We start from the raw sequence: 21441 nt of genomic DNA, 5'->3' as shown, positions 1-21441 counted from the left end.
TATGACTTCGTCCAGAGGGATTGTCTGTCTCGAGCAATTGCCCAGAGGGCGGCCGTTTAGCCTTTCTTCCTCTCCGGACAGAGAAATCCAACGGTGGGGAAATCTTCACCTGTGGAACGTCTTCCAGTTCGGTATTTGTTAGCCATAGAGGCGGATCATTGCCTGTAGAAAAGCAAAGTTAGATAATTTGGCTAATAAAACTAATTAGCTTAAATAATTATTCGTTTTCATCTTTAAAAAGTTTGAGCCTTTTGGTTTTTATTTTATATCCAACCCCCACATGTCCATGCTAACTCTAAATGATATTTATTTAAATTGTGGAATAATAATCCATAAAATTTTATGCTGTATTATTTTAGCTTCTATAACTACAAAACCTGGACTTCCATCTGTGCATTTGCACTAGGAAATAAACTATCACCGAGTAAAGAGCCAGAAGGTCCTCCATCTGAGGCTTGCTGAAATAGGAGGTCAGATAACCAAGATTGCAGAGTTGAGGCTGCTATCTCGACTTTTTTGACTCCTGTCCTCCCAGTAGAGAGGACATTATGTGTTTTGTTTGCTTGTTTATTATTAAATTTATTCTCCATCCACCTCACTATTAAGCAACTCTGACCATGATATGAGATTGCAACTGGTTCCTGGTCAGAGGCTGAGACTGATGGAAGCTGGAATTCCACACTATTCAGAGAGATTTGGGGATTCTAACTATGTTACCCTGTTTCCCCCCAAAATAAGACATTCCCTGATAATAAGTCCAATTGGGTTTTTGAGCACATGGCAATAAGGTCAGGATTGAAAAAAATATAAGATAGGGTCTTATTTTCGGGGAAACGCAGTATCTTATAGGATAATATTCTTTGTTTTTGTGGATATAAACTGCGCAAAAACTTTTCACACATTTTTAAGCAGGGGTAGAAGAACTACTTTTCCCACTTTTTAATAGTTTACATTGGGAAGCTATTAGAAAATTCACACAGTGTCTCAGCAAAGATTTGCTTAAGCACTTTCCTAAATAAATCATTTCCTGTTAAGTCAAATGTATACAACTGAAGTCCCTGAGCAACTGCATCCAAAAACCTTGGGTATGCTTCAAATTTCTTCAAAAGTTGTTACCCAATTATTAAACACATAAGGAATCATATATATATATATATATATATACTCCAAGACCCTGCATACAAGCCCCTAAACACAGACCCCACCACCTACCTAGAAAAAACCACTAGATCCAAAATAAAAGCCTCCCCCATCAGCGAAGAAATCCAACAAAGAATCATTCCCAGAGAGAAATCATCCAGATGCCCTAAGCTCTATGGCCTCCCCAAGATACACAAAGAAGGAACCCCACTCAGACCCATAGTCAGCTCCATAGGCTCACCTCTACAAAACCTAGCCAAATTTCTCGCCAAACAACTACAGCCCTATGCAGAATCCATCACCTCACGTAAAAACTCATTCCAGTTCATAGAGATCATAAAGAAACAAAACTTACAGCCCAGCGACCTACTCGTGAGCTTTGATGTCATATCCTCTTCACCCAAGTGCCAATCAAAGAAGCCTTGACAGCTATCCAAAACAAATATAACCCCCCCAAGCACATCCTAGATCTGACCAACCACTGCCTATCCAACACATACTTCATCTATAATGGACAAAAATACAAACAAGTAGAAGGAGCACCCATGGGATCACCCCTCTCACCTGTCATTGCCAATCTCTACATGGAACACTTTGAAACCCAAGCTCTAGAAAAATCTGATCACAAACCCAAACTCTGGCTCAGATATGTAGACGACACCTTCATAATCTGGCCACACGGGAAAGAAAAACTTGACAACTTCCTCACACACCTCAATAGCCTACACCCCAAAATACAGTTCACCATGGAAACAGAAGTTAATAACCAACTTCCCTTCCTGGATGTCTTAGTCTACAGAAAACCCAATGGCTCCCTAGGACACACCATCTACCAGAAGAAAACACACACAAACCGCTATCTGCACGCACTCTCACACCACCACCCAGCACAGATCAACTCCGTAGCCAAGACACTCATCTCCAGAACAAAATGCTTAGCTGATGAACAACACCTAAAACCCAAACTAGACACTCTCACTAATGTACTAACATCCAATGGATTCCAAACAAATAAGATTACCAAGCTAATCCAAAAAGAACCCCCCACTAAAATCCAAGACAGAGAACAAGAAAACGGCACAGCCCTCCTCCCATATATAAAAGGCACCACAGACAGAATCAGCAAGATCCTCCACAAACACAACATCAAGACAGCATTCTGCACAAACAGAAAAATATCCACCATCCTAAGAAACCCCAAAGACAAAATTGAGTTAGAAAATCAAGGAGTATATGAAATCCCATGCACCGCCTGCCCCACCACATACATTGGACAAACCAACAGAAGAATAAGTGCACGCATTGAAGAACACAAGAACTCATTCAAAAAAGAGGAACTAACTTCTTCCCTGGTCCAACACTTTAAAGTCACAGGACATGATATTGACTTTAAAAGACCAGAACTATCGCCAAAACTGAACACTTTAACAACAGAATAATCAGAGAAGCCATTGAGATAGAAAACGCCCACACAGCATGAACAAACGAGATGACACCTCCGCCTACCAGCCATTTGGAAACCCGCCTTATTGACAAACGAGTCCCTAACACGAGGAATGACACCAGACCCACACTCACAAGGTCCACACAGGATGTCACCACCGCACATCCACCCAGAAAGCAGACCCAAACCCACACTGATCATGAAGCACGACCAAGGACCAGAAGCCAGACCGCAGCTGCAACATTAGCCATTTCAAACCCCTCCAATCCATTCATGCAGCAGACTGACACCCACTATGAAGATGTAGCACGACCACAAAGCCAAACAACAGCTATGCAGCTCACCAGCTCAAATCCCCCTGCAGCACAGACTAGACTGAGCACAACCAAGCCCCCACCAACACAGGACACACCCCCAGCCAATCAGAGCACAGAAAACCCCATCCAATCAGAGCACAGCCAAGCTCCCACCCAATCAGTGCACACCCCACTAGCAGTTAAAAGGAAGAAATAGCTGCGATCACACATTGCTCCCAGAAGCACGAAGCTGAAGCCTGAAGATGACGAATGAGACTTCGTCGAAACGTTGCCAAGACACTTCCAATTTTACATGGGAGAAAACCCGAACAACCAAAGACCTATATACAAACACCCGTGAAAACCTCAGAAAACATATATATATATGATGGATGAGTGGTATTTTTTATATATATATATATATACACACATACATACATACATATATATATATATATATAATATATATATATATATATTAAAAAAATACCACTCATCCATCATCAAAAAATCTCCAGAACTGTAAAGCCTATAAACTTGAAATTTGCCATGTATGTTCCTCTTGGCTTCTAGGTGCTCACTAAGAAAGGATTTTTCAAAATGACTATCAAAGCATTCCTATTTCCTATATTATTATTAACAGGCTCTAATCCTAAGGAGTTCTACTCCCCCTCCCCAGCTGAAAATCTGTTCCAAATGAAAAGCGGAGGAGAGGAGTTTCAGTTTCAGTTTTACTTTCACAGCAGCAAGCAGCTTTACAACAGAACAGTTGAGCTAAGTCACAGCCAGGCTCCTTCCTGTCTCCTTCTTGCTCACACAGCACTTTCCAAACAGCACTCTGATGCTAAGGAGTTCTACTCCCCGTCCCCACCTGAAAAGAAATCTGTTCCAAATGCAAAACACAAACAGAAGAGAGGAGTTAAAGTTTTACTTTCACAGCAGCAAGCAGGGGATAGGATAGGAGAGGCTTCTGTGGGATAAGATTGAGAAAGAGGGGATAGAATAGGGGAGGCTTCTGTGGGACAAGGCTGAAGGAGAGAAGGGGATAGGATAGGAGAGGCCTCTGTGGGGTAAACCTGAGGGAGAGAAGAGGATAAGATAGAAAAGGCTTCTGTGGGCAAGCCTGAGGGAGAGAAGGGGATAGGATAGCAGAGGTTTCTGTGGGGCCAGGCTGAGGGAGAGAAGGGGATAGGATAGGGAAGGCTTCTGTGAGGCAAGTCTGAGTGAGAGAAGGTGATAAGAAACAACCTACTCTCTAATAAACAATTTGGTTTCAGAAAAAAATTATCATGTAATTTACAACTTCTTCACTGCAAAAACATATGGACTACAAATCTTGATCAGGGCAAAGCAATAAATGCAATCTACATAGACTTCTGTAAAACTTTCGACTCAGTAGTACATGATAAACTTCTCCTAAAACTAAAATCCTACGGCATCTCAGGACCTCTCCACAATTGGATAACAGCTTTTCTATCAAACAGACAACAAGTAGTCAAAACTGGGTGAGAAAAGTTGATAGGATAGGAGGGAGAGAAGGGGTTAGGATAGGGCAGGCTTCTGTGGGGCAAGCCTGAGGGAGAGAAGGGGATAGGATAGGGCAGGCTTCTGTGGGGCAAGGCTGAATGAGAGAAGGTGATAAGATAGCAGAGGTTTCTGTGGGGCAAGGCTGAAGGAGAGAAGGGGATAGGATAGGGGAGGCTTCTGTGGGGCAAGGTGGAGAGAGAAGGGGATGAGATAGGGGAGGCTTCTGTGGGGCAAGGGGATGAGATAGGGGAGGCTTCTTCTGAGGGAGAGAAGGGGATAGGATAGGGAAGGCGTCTGTGGGGCAAGCCTGAGGTGGAGAAGGGGATAGGATAGGGAAGGCTTTTATGGGACAAGCCTGAGAAAGAGGAGGGGATAGGATAGGGAAGGCTTTTATGGGGCAAGGCTGAGTGAGAGAAGGTGATAAGATAGCAGAGGCTTCTGTGGGGCAAGGCTGAAGGAGAGAAGGGGATAGGATAGGCAAGGCGTCTGTGGGGCAAGCCTGAGGTGGAGAAGGGGATAGGATAGGGAAGGCTTTTATGGGACAAGCCTGAGAAAGAGGAGGGGATAGGATAGGGAAGGCTTCTATGGGGCAAGGCTGAGTGAGAGAAGGTGATAAGATAGCAGAGGCTTCTGTGGGGCAAGGCTGAAGGAGAGAAGGGGATAGGATAGGAGAGGCCTCTGTGGGGTAAGCCTGAGTGAGAGAAGGGGATAGGATAGGGGAGGCTTCTGTGGGGCAAGGCTGAGTGAGAGAAGGTTATAAGATAGCAGAGGTTTCTGTGGGGCAATCCTGAGGGAGAGAGGCGGATAGGATAGGGCAGGCTTCTGTGTGGCAAGGCTGAGGGAGAGAAGGGGATAGGATAGGAGAGGCCTCTGTGGGGCAATCCTGAGGAAGAGAAGGGGATAGGATAGGGCAGGCTTCTATGGGGCAAGGCTGAGGGAGAGAAGAGAATAGGATAGGGCAGGATTCTGTGGGGCAAACCTGGGTGACAGAAGGTAATAGGATAGGAGAGGATTCTGTGGGGCAAGGCTGAAGGAGAGAAGGGGATAGGATAGGAGAGGCTTCTGTGGGGCAATCCTGAGGGAGAGAAGGGGATAGGATAGGGCAGGCTTCTGTGGGGCAAGCCTGAGGGAGAGAAGGGGATAGGATATGGCAGGCTTCTGTGGGGCAAGCCTGAAGGAGAGAAGGGGATAGGATAGGAGAGGCTTCTGTGGGGCAAGGTGGAAAGAGAGAAGGGGATAGGATAGGGGAGGCTTCTGTGGGGCAAGGTGGAGAGAGAGAAGGGGATAGGATAGGGAAGGCTTCTGTGGGCAAGGCTGAGTGAGAGAAGGTGTTAAGATAGCAGAGGCTTCTTGGGGCAAGGCTGAAGGAGAGAAGGGGATAGGATAGGATAGCGGAGGCTTTTGTGGGGCAAGGCTGAAGGAGAGAAGGGGATAGGATAGGGGAGGCTTCTGTGGGGCAAGACTGAGTGAGAGAAGGTGATAAGAAAGCAGAGGCTTCTGTGGGGCATGGCTAAGGGAGAGAAGGGGAGAGTAGAGGCCGATCCGTAACTACTCATTAATTTTCAAGCTGCAAGTGACGATTTATCAAGCCCGATCACATAGTTTCACGGCAGAGCACTGGTATTCAGCTAATATTAACGGTAGTTAATTTTAATTACTATTACATGGAAAAATACTGGGGAGCAGAATTTTGTTACAGTATGGTCAGGCCACATGTTACTCTTAGCATGCACATCTCTACATTAGTTCCTGAATCATGATTTACAAGCAAATGGATGCATCTACACATTTTGACTTAGTATATTGAATAAACCCATTTAATGCATATCAAAACATTGTTTATTTATTACTAATTATTTTGACTACTTTATTTACTACTACTACTTTACCTTGTCATATCTGTAGTTTTTCATGGAAGCAGCTGGATGAGTATCACAGAAACCCAAATTGTAGATTAAGGTAAACTTCCAGATAATTTTGTTCTAGCAACATTCATAATCTATTCTAGATGTGTGAGAAACTTTTTAAAAGCAGTAAATTCTGATGTCAGGAAATCCCTTTCCAGCCTCAGCCCCTTTTTATGGACAGCCCCTTTGGTAAGGCTACAGTTAAGTTGTTTGGACATTGGAGCAGTCTGAAATAAAACAGGACTTTTCAGAATCATGCTCTACATGATATCACATTATCCATGACTTTTGAACTTCAAAACTATCCCACAAAACAGCTATTGCCATCTTATCTTGTTTTGTTTTTTGTCTTAAATTAACTTTAAAAAGTTAGAATTCTCATTTTCAAACATTAGAAATGTGGTTACTATACTTTAACTTTGCATTAAATTATTAAGCTTTTAAAAATAGAAAGTTAAGTCATGCAGTAAATCGGAAAACATTGCAACCTCTGACATCAGCACATAGATGAAAAACTATCATGTGTAGTCAAATCACGTGATTCAGGTCCCAGTTAAGGAAGTAATGGAAAAGTGTATCTTGCCACATCATATGTGAAGCATCCTGAATGCTGAATAATAGAATAGAATAGAATAGAATTTATTGGCCAATTGTGATTGGACACATTGGACACATAAGGGAATTGTTTTGGTGCATATGCTCTCAGTGTACATAAAAGGGGGAAAAAAACCTTCATCAAAGGTACAACATTTACAACACAAATGATGGTCATAGGTTACAATTTAACCCTTAATGATAGCAACAAAAAGTTACAGTCATACAGTCATAAGTGGAAAGAGATTGGTGATGGAAACGATGAGAAGATTAATAGCAGTGTAGATTTAGTAAATAGTTTGACAGTGTTGAGGGAATTATTTCTTTAGCAGAGTGATGGCCTTCGGAAAAAAAACGTTCTTGTGTCTAGTTGTTCTGGTGTGCAGTGCTCTATAGCGTCGTTTTGATGGTAGGAGTTGAAACAGTTTATGTCCAGGATGTGAGGGATCTGTAAATATTTTACTGATGCAGTCATTGGTATACAGAGAGAAGAGAAGTGGGAAGAGCACACAGCCTTGGGGGTCCCCTGTGCTAATTGTACAGATATCTGATGTGATCCTGCTTAGCTTTACCTGTTTACCTGTTGCTTCCTGTTTGTTAGGAAGCTTGTGATCCACTTACAAGTCTGTTCAGGTACTTGTAGCTGGTTTAGCTTAGTTAGAAGAGTGTCTGGAATGATGGTATTAAATGCTGAACTAAAGTCTACAAAGAGGACCCTTACATAGGTCTTTGGAGATTCAAGATGTTGTAGGATGTAGTGCAGAGCCATATTAACAGCATCATCTGTTGATCTATTTGCTCGGTATACAAATTGCAAAGGGTCTAACAGCGGATCCGTGATGGTTTTCAAGTAGGAAAGCACTAGCCTTTCAAAAGCTTTCATGATTACAGATGTTAAAGCAACTGGTCTGTAGTCATTCAGTTCCTTGATAGTGGGCTTCTTCGGCACTGGGATAATGATAGAGCATTTGAAGCAAGACGGAACATAGCACATCTCTAGTGATTTATTGAAGATATGGGTGAAGATGGAGGCCAATTGGTCAGCACAGACTTTTAAGCAAGAAGGAGTTATCTTGTCTGGGCCTGGAGCTTTTCCTGGCTTTTGTCTGTGAAATAGGTCCTGCACTTCCTTTTTTGTGATCACTAGGGGATGTGAACCCAATGGGATGGGGTCAGTTGTAGGAGGCTTGGCTGTTGCTGGTGTGTCTGAGATGGGCTTATGGAGATAGGTGGCTATATTTTCCTTTCAAACCTGCAGTAAAATATTGTCTATTTAGTTGAAGGTTTAATTACTCAAAGCCTGTGTTCCAGGTTAGTTTCAATATAGGCCTTCATATTGTTACATTTAAAAACCATAGAACCTGGGAAACAAGATTAAGCTGGCAAGATGACAAGGAATTATAATGATGAAGATTACTGAGGCTTGCAAACAATTACTGGGGCTTGCAAACAATTACTGGATCCTGTTGAAACTAAACATTTACATTGGATAGTATTCCAGAGTTTGAGAATGAGTGTTTTAATTTGCATAATGTATACCTTACCTTTTATTATAATCGCAGTATTGTGCAATAGTGTTATCACATTCTTCTGTAAAGGTCCAGCAAGTCAACTTTTAAAATAAATATTCATTATTGACATCTTGTGCTTGAATTTTTACTGCATATAGATAGTTGTAAATGAGTTTAAACTGTTACTGAATTGCTTTCCTGCTTTTTACATCTTATCAAAGACATTTTTTTCTGGTCAGGGAATGAATTCATTGAATACATTTCAACAGTTTGAACTGTACACTAAATTAGACTAATAAAACTACAATAGAAAAGTAAAAATGGAATTAATACTATTCATGTACCACTATAAATCTACCAACAGGATTAAGGCAAAATTTGGAAACTACTCAAAACATGGATGTTGCAACAATTTTTGGGACTGGGACTGCTAGTACTAGAGAAGACATAGTGGTTGGGTTGATATATCAAATTCATCCCATTTTGGCTGTCGGTAAACATCACACAATCCTGGGATTGTGTACAATAAAAAAGCCAGATATTTATGAGAAAGCTTGTGCCCTTCAATTCTGGATCAGTCACAATAAAACATTACTGAATATTGCATAAACTTACCAGCTTCTTGGAAGTAGGTGATATCAGCATAGTTGTTTAAACCACTTGTGCACACAAGTGGACTAACCATTTAGCTTTTATACCGAATAGAATGGAAGCGTTGTTTTGGGAAGCTTTGTGTCACCTAGAGGTCAGAAAGTTGCCCAGTCTGGTAGTCTCCACATGCATTAGGATTGCAACTTTCCTGACAGTATGGCCAACATACTGTTGGTTTTTATTTCTGGTATTTTCTGAATGGCACTTGATTGTAGGTGCTATTCTGTGTTACAATAGCTCTGTTTTCAGTATTTTTCTTTTTTACAGAAACAGGAAAGGTGAGGCTTCCTGCATTTAAAAAGTGATTTCCTCCACTTAAAACATAGCTTGTCAAATATTTCTTTGTGCCAAAGCTGTCAATTTTGAAATGTGGTACTAGGGAGGAAAAGTGCTATGCAGACTTTGACTTAATTTTATTTAAAGGCTGGGAAAAAGTAAAAACCTTTATAAGAAATCCTGGTTTAGTGACTACAGTTGGGACCAGCAACTTGATTGTTAAACAAAGCTAAATGAAATCACAGCTGTGCTTGTGATCATACCTTAACTTTCCTTTGCTTTATAAATTATGACCTGATTAGGTCATAAATGTAAAGATTTACGGTATGTTTAAGTTAAATTTAAGTTACTTTGTTGTGAGTGTTGTAATTGCACTCACTAAACCAGGATTACCTGTATTCCATTCAAAAATGTTAACGTGACATTATACAAATGACACAGGTTAATCTCTTCCTCTATTCCAAGTGGTATATATATTTATTGCCTGCCATCTACTAAAAGAGTGTGGATTTCTGATGTCCTATGTGAAGCCGAATTGCCATTTAATTTCCAGTATGGCTCTAGTACTGTAAATTAAAGCATTAATTTTCCATTGTTCATAGATATCAGGATATTTTTTATTAATTAAGGATACATTTTTTTACATGTTTTTCAAAGGTTGATTAAGAGCTGCTGTTACAAAGATTAATTCAAAATTATGAACTAAATGGCAGAATTTAGCTGACCTTGGATGATCTTAAGAAAAGAAAAAAGCAACTAATCAGGTCAAACCAGATGAGCACATGGGAGATTGCCAGAAAACTGCAAAACTCTGAGCTAAACAGGGCATTAAAAATATTGTGGAAATATTTCAGAAAAGAAAATAATGACAAACCACTTCCATACTGTTATCCATAAAACGCTTTACTTCAATTTTTTTTCTTGTGATTTTTTTAAAAAAGCTATAAACTCATCAAACTTGTGAACATGAACATGTATATTACAATGGTTTTTTTTTAATGCATAATGTACAATTAAAAGTAGCATTATTATCAATGAAATTAATGAACGACAACTTCCTATCTGGATTTGCTGATTTTCTTTATGATTGTCTTTGGTTTCCAAAAGGAACTTTGCATAATTTTAAAACTGCCATAAGCATTTTAAGAGAGTTAAAGTAGCATGTCAAACAGGAGATTTTTAAGATCATGAAAATTAAGCTAGATTTAACTCTTTAAGTTATTGTGAATATATTTTATACCCAGGAGAAATGTTTGTGGGAATGTTTGGACCAAGATTATTGTACTGATTTGAATATGTTCACCTTTCACTTGGTTAGGGAAGGAACGCTACACTGCTCTAACATATAAGCAAAACTTTTCTTCACTTTTTCTCTTTTTTAACAGTTGGTCAGCCTGTTGCTGATTGGAATTGCAGCTTGGGGCATTGGCTTTGGCCTCATCTCCAGTTTCCGTGTTGTTGGAGTAGCAGTCGCCGTTGGAATCTTTCTGTTCCTGATTGCTCTGGTGGGACTGATTGGGGCCATCAAACACCACCAGGTCTTGCTTTTCTTTGTATCCTTTGACTTGAAAGTAATCTAACATATTTTGCCTATTTTTCTGTAACTCCTTTGAATAACAACTTCACAGTTTCTTCTATTTCATGGCAGGTTCATTAACTAGAAAGCAGTATTTTGCTGAAATCATTTTAAGTACAGGAAAATAAATGTTATTTTTTTTAAAAAAGGAACTCAACTTCTATCTTTTTACAACACTAAAAGTTAGACAGTAACATCTTTCTCCAGTGGTATAACTGGTTTCTTTCAAATGGCTGCAGATTAAATCTTGAGTTTGTTTGTTTATTGAGTTCCCAGAGTTTCCAGAGAGAAGATTGTTCAATTTCATTGTACAATCACTTTTTTCAAGGTTATTGCAATTTTGTACCATCATTAACAAATGGTTGTAAAGTGAGGATTACCTGTAGAGGAGATAGCTCAGTGTGTAAATATTCATGTAACTTATGTTGTTATTTGACTGCAGATTTTATGCAAATTAAACTAAATTAAGTTCAGAAAGAGGTGCAATGATTCAGTGGTTAAAGACACTGAGCTTGTCAGTTGGAGAGCAGATAGTTTGGTATGAGACCCAAGATCCGTGTAATGGGGTGATCCCCTATTACTTGCCCTAGCTCCTGCCCACCTAGCAGTTCAAAAGCATGCAAATGCAAGTAATTTAATAGGTACTACTTATTGGGAAGGTGTGAAGATAACAGCATTCCATGCACCTTTGACATATAACCAAGCTAGCCATATGACCATGGTAATTGTCTTTGGACAATGCTGGCTCCCTCAGGCAAGAAATGGAGATGAGCATCATGCCCTAGAGTTGGACACGACTGACAGGGAAACCTTTACCTTTACCAGAAGTTCAGAAGGAAAGCTTGTACAAAGGTGCCAGATATTTACTACACAGCAGGTAAAATTACTTTGCATTCCAGAAAATTCTAACAACATCTCCTCTTACTAAATGTGAATATAGCATGCACCACTTTTATTTTACATGCAAATTCAGTTATTTCAATTGTTACATTAGGAAATAATCTAATTAGAATTATTCAAGGGGTGTGAGGCAAAGAAGGAGCTGATGATTCAAGAAGACCCAGGGTCAGGTTGGAAAATTGCAACTGAAACAAAGCTGGAATGATTTGGAGGCCACATATAGAATGCTGCCTGGTTGCATGTAGCTGACATGCATGTAGTTGATGGAAGAGGTAGAAATTTTGGCATTATCATAATCCAAAATGTGCTCCATCGTGTCATCTCTCCATTCAACTGGGCTTCCTTTGAACCAGATCAAAATATCATAGCTTTTTAAATTTGTATCACTACATTATATCTATGTGTGTGTGTGGCATGCCGCACAGAGTCACTTGGTTGAGTTGGGTGCATAAAAGTCAAACAAACAAATAAAATGAGTGAATGATCAAACAAATAAACAAACAAATGCATGTGTATCATTTCTGCAAATGCAGTTTTGATTACTTTAACTGAACTATTTCAGTATATGATTATACTTTTGCTAGTGTTTGTTATACAGTTCTCCGTCTCATGTGCTTGCCTGACACTGAATAAAGAACAGCAGGTAAGATATTTCTTATGATATCTTTATTTAAAATATATTATTATTATGTGGATAATCTACAATTAGATCCACAATAAAAGGCTGGTGAAAATTTAATAACCTGGAATCTAGGACCTAAAAATTATGTATGTATGCAAGCAGTCCAAAGTTTTATTTATTGATTTGTAAAATGTCAAAATGTTGAGGCATTATTATTATCAAAGAGTCATTATGTTTATCATTGGATCATAAAGAAGATATTCATAGTCAAAGTTGTGGTGGGCACACTGAAGAGCATTTGTTTGTTAATTAGAAAAAGTAACAGTTACAAAACGTAGCATGTATTCCCCCAGTAGAGGGAAAAAACAGAGCAGTTAAGCCCAATTAAAGAAAAGACAGAAGATACGGTCTATATTTCATTAGGTTAAGAGAATAGTACTGTAATCTTAACTCAGGTTCCCAGTTCAAGATACTCAGGCCCAGACGCATTTCAAAGCTAAAAAAAGGGTAAGAAGGATTTATCCTAAAAAAAGACCAAAGACTCTAAAGACTCTTACTGTATATATAAATGACAGAACTTGTAACAACTGGAGACATTTTAGAATAGAATTGCTGGCGGAAGGGCCAGAAAAACAAAAAAAATCTATAGCAATACTGCTATAAAAATTCATGATACATTTTATGGATTGACTCCCTTGAAGCTGGTTGTTGACAGTCATGGTTGAAGTCTAGAATCTAGCAGTGTACTGCTGATCAAGTTGGTGTTAACTCATTCTTTTCTTCTTCATTTTTTTTCCTGATAAAAAATAATGAAGAAATGAGAAGGTTAGCTCTAGAACTGATCCCCTCTCTCATAAATACTGTAACATTAAGTAATAGTACTGTTAATCCATTTTGTGAAACCTTGGTTGATTCAGTTAGCCAAAAATAAAACAAAAGGAAAAGGACAAATTAACAAAATAGAGAAATCCAATTATCTGTTCCCTGAAATCTTTTACCTTAATGTGACAGAAATATCAGTTAAATAGATACTACAAACAACTTTACTTTAGCTTCAGGTTACACAGACTTTTGAATAGCATCTTTTAACACATTTAAGGTAATCCCAATATCTTCAAATCCATACTTTATGGCTGTGTGTAAACCAGCATGCTGGCTAAAGAGAGCTAAAGAGAGCTGGAGTCCATATATCTTAAAGTTCCCAAATTTGAAAAACTCTGATTTAAAATAAGCCTATGAGCTAACAGAAACCAAAACACATACATGTTCCCTCATTTCCCCCTATATGGCAAAAGAAATGAAGCGGCAGCAATGTAAGTATTTTTTTGTGAACAAGCAAAAATGGGAGAGAGGGAGGGAATGCATCTAAGATACAAAAAGTATTATAAACTTTAAGAAACAAGGTAAATTTTTTACATAAGAAAAAAATGCTGATACTAACCACTAGTGACAAACAAATTCAAGACAGTGGAAGCTATGAGCAAAATAAGGAAATGAAATTAATAATTAAAATACTGGAAGATGATTCTGTTTGCATTGGCGGTTCAGATATAGTTAGCAAACCAGAGTCTTTATGCAGAAGTTTATATCAAACTAATAGCAAAGTTCAATTCTTGGCTACTACATAATTTCCTTGTGTTTATAGAGCAAACTTCTAGAGGTTGGGTGGAACAACACAAACAATGCAAGGCAGGATATTCAGCGGAATCTAAACTGTTGTGGCTTCCATAATGTCAGTGACGATACCTCTTGTTCTGCTGTAAGTTGACCTTTTTTATGTTCTGTTTTAGAAGAACTTTGTTACCATATATTTTCTTTGCTTGTCTGTCTTGGATGTGTAATGTTCTATCTTTGAAATCCATAATCCATTTCTTGCATTTGATTTCAATATATACAGTTATGGTAGAATTTTGGGAGAAAATACATTAATTTGAAAAGTTGCATCCAAATCTTTTTATTTCAAGATCTGTCCAAGAAACAGAATTCATGAGCACTGTGGCAGTCCTGCACTTATTATAGTTTTTGGGGGGATCCCTTTGACAAGAGTGGTGACATCCCTAGATATGCTTTTTACCTTGATAAGGTGTCAATGTGATTGGATAATGTTAATTCATTCCTTGCCATGGTCTTGGAGTTGTAATCGGAACTTTGCAGGGATCTGGCTTATCTCAGGCAATTTATAAACCCAATGGGTTTTCAGAGGGATTGAAGCAGTGGTGAAATCTTTTTTTTTTCCTTACCGGTTCTGTGGGCGTGGCTTGGTGTGCCATGGCTTGGTGGGGGGTCATGTGACTGGGTGGGCATGGCTGTTTAGTCAAGTTACTGGGGGGGGGAGTCAAAAGACAGAAACTCACTTTAACATTGTCCTGCTGAAGCAGGGGGTTGGACTAGACGACCTCCAGGTCCCTTCCAGCCCTGGATTGCTGTGCTCTTTCAATCCTATGACGCTATGTCTAGTGCCAGGTTTATGGTCTGTCCTTCCTCTCCTTTTTCCCTCCTTCCTTTCCTCCCTCCCTCCCTCTCTTTATTTATTTCTCTTTCTTTCTCCTCTCCCTCCTTCTTTCTTTCATTTTTCTTCCTTCCCTCCGTCCCCCATTCCTTCCTTCCTTCCTTCCTTCCTTCCTTCCTTCCTTTTTCTTCCTTCCTTTCTTCCTTTCTTTCTCCCTTCTCTCCCTTTTTTTCTCCCATCCCTCTTTCTTTCTTTCTTTCTTTCTTTCTTTCTTTCTTTCTTTCTTTCTTTCTTTCTTTCTTTCTTTCCTTCCTTCCTTCACAGCACCCCCATCCCCCATTTTTAGCATAGCAGGCCTCAGGAAAGCTTCCTGGGAGCAAAACCAGACCCTGAAAAAGTAGTTAAAAAAAGCTTTAAAAAGTAAAAAAAAAAAAAAAGTTCCAAGGATCACACAACACAGTTGATTGTTGGAACCTTTTTAACATTTTTTTAAAAGTTTTTTTTTTTTACTACCTATTGCCCGAACGGGTAGTAAAAAATGCTTGAAAAAAAGTAAAAAAAAAAAAAAGTTCAGACGATCAGGTGCGTCACGCAATCATGGAACTTTTTTTTTTTTTACTTTTTAAAGCATTTTTTTACTACCAGTTCGGGAGAACCAGTAACATTTTTGCTACCGTCACTCCTGGTTGATCTGTGTCCAGTTCAACTGAGATTTTAGTGGATTCCATCAATGTGAACTCTGTGATTGTGGATCTTGTGGAGCCCTCTGGTTCGTACATGAGCTCTGGAAGATGAAACAACATAAGAGATACCTAGAGTGTTATTAAGACAAAATGCTAATAAGACAAAAAGCAAATCTGACAGGCCACAAGTGAAATTATGTATTAATTATGTATTATGTATTTTCTTACAATAAGATGTTGAAGTGCGGGTAGCACTTACCTGGGCAATGTTGATATACAATTTGGAAATTGCACCTGTTTCTTAACTGCAGAGACCCTGCTGAACTTATACATGTCTTAGATACTTCTAATTAAACTACTGCTCCATGGGGCTACCCTTGATGACTACTTGGAAGTTTCAACTGGTCCAGAATGCGGCCTGTTCATAATTCTGAATGCTCTGAGATTTGCCCATGTTACACCATTGTGGGTGCTGCACTGACTAACAGTTCACTCTCAGGTGCAATTCAAAGGCTTTAAAGCACTTCATGGCACAAATCAGCTTATTTGCAAGGCTGTCTTTGACAAGGGTATCCGCCAATTCCACCAAATCTGATGGATGAAGAGAAGGTCCCCCTTTGTCAGCAATGTCTTTTGGCGTGACCTTGGGGGAATACTTTATCTGTTGAGGTGCCTCAAAGCTTTATAAAACAGGCTCTCCCTTGAGATCTAGATGGCCCCTTTTTCTCTTGACTCTTCTCCTATACTATGAGCCAGGATGTAACATGAAACCAAACTATGGACAATTAGCACAAGGTGTTTTTTAAATGTCACCTGGTTAAGCTGTGATGGTCTTTAATTTGATAGGAGGGAGTATTTGTAATATGTTGGTTTGTCTATTGTTAGCTTCCCAGTGTTATATTATGTAGGGTGGGCTACAGTTATTTTAAATAGCATAGATATCTGTACATGTAGCTATAGATAACACCCTAATAATGAATTGAAATAACGATTGCAGGAATGTTTTGAAACACAAAGCTGTAAACCCTGTGCACCTATAATTAAGGAATATTCTGGAATGGTCTTGAGATTTGTAGGAGGCATTGGTCTCTTCTTTAGTTTCACAGAGGTAAGTGCAAAATCAGTCTAAACCTTTGTGTATGTTTGTGTGATTTGGAGAACTTTCTAATATAATTATTTTCTTTAAAAGTATCATAGTTGATATGGAGAAGCACTGTTCTCTTCTATAAAAGGAAAATATTTTTATTTCTTAACAAGATAATGTACAAATTATCTCATTGTCAGGTAAAATTAAAATCTTATGCAGTTAAAGGAGTGAATGCCCTTAAAGGAGTGAATGTCATTGAATTAATTGTTTTTTATTATTGTACAGGTAGCATATGTTGTAGCATGTATGCTACCTGTAATTTATAGCTTATAGTATAGCTTATTACACAAATAGTCCATTTTATTTTCTAGGACTACGCACGCTTCAAAAATAATCTGGGAAAAATACCTTAAAGAAACCATATCTTTTTTCAGATCTCCTCATTATCTTGGGGATGGGGGGGGGAGGGGAGTCTGTCTTTTGTGCAGAAATCTAAAGGGGGGAAAAAGCAACTTCAATGAACAGCAGTGAGCTCCAAATACCTTTTTCTGAATCAATTTTTAAACAAAACCTTTCGTTAGAAAAAAGCAAAAATCCAAGGATAAAATGATGCTTGTTTTTATCCTCACTTACTAGCTGCAATTGGAATTATGTCATTAAGCAGCACAGATGTGAGATAAGAAAAATCACATGACCGTGCCTGATTTATGATGGTGGTTTGTCAGTTCTAGCTGTGGTTGTTAAGCAAATTACCATAGGTTATTAAGTGTGAAGTGCAACCCATTGACTTTGCTTCTCAGAAAACGAGTGAATGTTGCAAAATGGCAATCACATGACTGCAGGATGCTGCTACTCTCATAATTGCTTAGTGATTGCCAAAACTCAAACTGCAATTATGTAACTGTAGTGACATTACAATATGTGCAACATTTGAGGACTGATCATAAGTATCCTTGTTCAGCACTGTTGTAACTTTGAGCAGTCACTGAATGAATAGTCATTAAATAAGGACTTCCTATATTGATGAAATAAAATACATAGAGATATGTACATATAGAAAGATATAATATAACAAAAAAGTAGTTTTATTCTATGTATAAAATAATATCCCAAGTTACTCCAAATTCAGGAATATCAGGAAAACTAAAAGTTCAATTTCATAGGTTATTCTAAAGTTGAAAATTGGTATATTATTTACTCATAGATATTATTCCTTCATATATGAATATATGATGAGTCAAAAGCATTGGGTATAGAAAATGTTTATAAATGAAGTTATGGACTGCTGAAAGATATTGCAGTATATTATGAAGTTTTAGCAGATGCTTTCTTTCTTTTCTTCCTTCAGATCTTAGGAGTGTGGCTGACTTACAGATACCGGAATCAGAAAGATCCACGTGCAAATCCTAGTGCATTTCTTTGACTTGGAAATGTTTCCAGGGACTAAACATTTTTTCCTCTGTGGTTTTAAAAAGCTGAATTCTCCACTGATCTGTCTACTCTCCATGTTAGTTGGGGGCATGTGCCTTTGAGATTAGAAAACAGATCTAGAACTGCTTTTCATCCTATTTTCTAGTGTTTTTTGAAGGAACTAGTCTGAACTGCTTGTTGTCAATTGTATAACTAAACAGAACATGAATTCTGTAGGAATGTAGTGATCCAGTAGAATTATTCATGTTATTCTTCTCTCAATGGATTAGTGTTACTTTTAATTTAAGGAAGGGTTTATTTTACTTTTAATTTAAGGAAGGATTTATTTGACCTTATATCAGGTGGGCTGCTGTTGGTTCACACCAGTTTGGGTGAACCAGCAAATGCCACCACTGGGTGACCCTGCCCCTCCCTTCCCTCTCACTCCTTATCACGCCTCGCCTGCCTTGGGCAATGACTAGAGTCATGTACCTGGCATAGCTGCTGTTGCTCTGCTTCCCTCACTTGCCTCGACCATGCAGCCTAGCTGATCTCCCTGGTGAGTCTTCCTTCATTTCTTGCCTAACTACTTCCATGTTGCCCCCCCCCATGCTTGCCTGCCTTCCCCACTGCCTTTCCCATGGCCTAGCCTGCTTGCCTGCCTTACCCATGGCCTAGCTGCTCTCTTCCAGCTCGCCAGTTTGGGCATTGGGAGCTTGACAGGTAGATTGTACACCCTGAAGTCCATCTGCTGCTCCTTCAAGTCCAGCTCTGGCTGCAGTCGACCACTGGCCAGTTTTTTTCCAGTGCTTGTGTGGGGACCCAGGAGCAGCAGCCTATTGCATACTTTTCATGCCAAGTAGCCTGGGCTGGAAAATGCATGGCTGGGCAGAGCAGTCCTCCTTAACAAGCTCCAAACCATTGCTGCTGCTTGAAGCCTGGGTTCCACGCACGAGCGCAGGAAGTCCGGTACTACTTTCATGCCCAGTCAGCCCATGCTCCCCTCTTGCTCTGGGCACCCATTCCCCCAGCACACACACATCCCAAAATTTTAAGAATTAGACCCACAGGGAGGAAAGGCACACTGATCTCTGTCTCCTTCTAGGACCAGCCTTGGAAAAACCTGCCCTCACAATCAGACTCCCTTTCTCCTAGCGCTCGTGCGAGAACCCAAAATTTTTAAGAATTAGAACCCTGGAGAGGAAAGGCACATTGAGGCAGGCTAGTTAAGACATGCAATATGCTGCCGCTAAGCTCCAGAGTTCCTCACAAGAGTACTGGAAGAAAGGGAATCCAATTGTGAGGGCAGGCTTTTCCAAGGCCGCTTTGGAAGGCAGCGGCAGCACCCGCAGCTGCTTTTTCTCTTGCCGTGCAATCTTTGAGACAGTTCCCTAAAGGTAATGGTACTGTGGGGGCAAGGAGGGAACGGTGAGGGCGAGTAGTGAATGCTGGAGCCAAAGTATTCAGGAGCAAAGTGCAACTTGCCTTTGCGCTGCCCATTCTGGCGGGGGGGGGGACTTCGTCATAGTACATTTGCAGCAGGTGGTGGTGCTCAAGGCATGGTCTGGGCCCATCAGCAATGGCAGAGAAGCAGGCACAGAGTGGGCTGCCTGTTTGCCCACCCACCGGCCAGGCTGGCCCAAAAGTGTGTTCCCCATTGTGAGCAGCAGGATCCAAGGTAGAGGGGAGACTGCATGGGCAGCAGCCAGCCAGAGCACTGGCAGAAGCTGAGGGCTGGGCTGCCCATACCTTTGATGGAGACCTATTTCAGAACATCCCCTTGGCCTAGGATGGAGTAAAAAGGCTCCAATCTTTCCACAAGGGAAGGGAAGGTTTTATCAGCACAGGAACATTGCTCAGGAATGCCCCTCACTGCTCGTCTCTGCCTGTTCATGGCAGAGCAACTTCTCCCTCACTCGGTGTTAGCCAAGGGGAAACAGCAAAATCACTTTTTTATTCCTTTGCTAAAGCTGTCATTCCCTTCTTCACACTTCTCTTCATCGCCCAGCAGTGGAGGGGCAGAGGGAGAGGGAGGAGGGGGCAGTGGTGGATACTAGCATTGTATGTGGAGCTAGCAGGAGTGACAACACACAGGAATGTGCTTTCTCCCTCTCCCTGTCCACTGCTGGGCAATCCCGTGTGGAGAACAGAACTGCAGCTGTAGCAAAGGAATAAAAACTGATTTTGCTACTTCCCCTTGGCTAACGCCTAGCAAGGGAGAAGTTACTCTGCCATGAACGGGCAGAGACAGGCAGTGAGAGGCGTGCCCAAGCAATGCTCCTGCACTGATAAAACCTTCCCTTCCCCTGTGGAAAGATTGTACACACACACACACGTTGGATCTTTCTTTCCTCCCCCCTCCCCCCACTGGAGACCTCTGAATTCCCTCCCCAATCCTGCTGATCCCAAACAGGCACCACCCACATGGGTGATGTAGAGTTGGCCATGCCCATTCAGTCACATGACACCCAGCCACACCCACCCAGAACCAGTTGTTAAATTATTTGCAGCCCACCACTGCTTATAATGTATTTCATTTGTGAGAATTTCTTTCATTGATCTATTTTTTTCTCCTTTTTTGAAAGACTAATTTATTGGCTTAAGTGAATTTAATTTGAAATATGTTAAAGAAATTGTGCTTTTGTTTCTTATACTGGTATTAGTTTGGAAGAAACCCTCTCAATAATCACTTGACAATTGAAAACTTATCATTTTTAATGATTGGAAGTTATACCTATCAACTCTCCATTTTTTGGATCTGTTTAACATATAAATGCAAATCAGTTCAGTGTTGTCCAATAATTTCAGTATTGGCTATATAAATAGTGATTTTGTTTCAACCCAAGAACAGATTATGTCTAAATCTCTTGATTTACCTCCAATTTAAAAATGATAGTATCATTTGACAGGGGTGGTTGGATATTATCCAACATAATTTTCAGAAGGTTAACTATCAGGTTTTTTTGTGCCCAGTATATAAACACAGTAAGAAAGAGAGATGCATTTTCACAGTACACTAAATTTATACAAATTGTATAACTTAAAATGATAAATGAAGAAGTGTAGTATGTAGTTGGCTAGTCATGCTAAGATATTTGATGCTAGGAGGTTTTTTGGAAGGGGCATTTCCGTTTTATCAGTGTAATACATTAACTGTGGTACTGATATGGGTCTTACATTTAATTGTTTGTTCATTGATATCTAAAATGTCTGACCATAAATATGTACTAGACTATTGTAAATGATATCTTTGTAGTTCTTCTCTTTATTTAAAAATAAAACTTTTAAAGAATTACATTTAAAATTCAGTTTCAGGCATTTATCATATAACTTAGCTCTTGTTGAACTGCCAAAACATTCATAATATT

The 21441-nt window shown here is 39.8% G+C and overlaps 1 protein-coding gene across 2 annotated transcripts in view; it reads left to right on the top strand.

Annotated features, from left to right (window-relative positions):
* TSPAN13 (tetraspanin 13) overlaps positions 1 to 21198 on the top strand; it is a 22043-nt gene extending 845 nt beyond the window's left edge. Inside the window, exons 2-6 of one of the 2 annotated variants that reach the window (XM_058182006.1) lie at positions 10732 to 10899; positions 12385 to 12465; positions 14090 to 14203; positions 16574 to 16684; positions 18012 to 21198. In XM_058182006.1, the coding sequence (XP_058037989.1) occupies positions 10732 to 10899; positions 12385 to 12465; positions 14090 to 14203; positions 16574 to 16684; positions 18012 to 18086 (549 nt within the window). In that variant the 3' untranslated portion in view covers positions 18087 to 21198. The remainder of the gene's footprint in view (positions 1 to 10731; positions 10900 to 12384; positions 12466 to 14089; positions 14204 to 16573; positions 16685 to 18011) is intronic. The other variant, XM_058182007.1, reaches the window with a different exon arrangement.
* The last annotated feature ends 243 nt before the right edge of the window (positions 21199 to 21441 follow it).

Source organism: Ahaetulla prasina, chromosome 4 (genome assembly GCF_028640845.1).
Source record: "Ahaetulla prasina isolate Xishuangbanna chromosome 4, ASM2864084v1, whole genome shotgun sequence".
In the NCBI taxonomy this organism is placed as follows: domain Eukaryota; kingdom Metazoa; phylum Chordata; class Lepidosauria; order Squamata; family Colubridae; genus Ahaetulla; species Ahaetulla prasina.
This window is presented reverse-complemented; position numbering and strand designations above follow the sequence as displayed.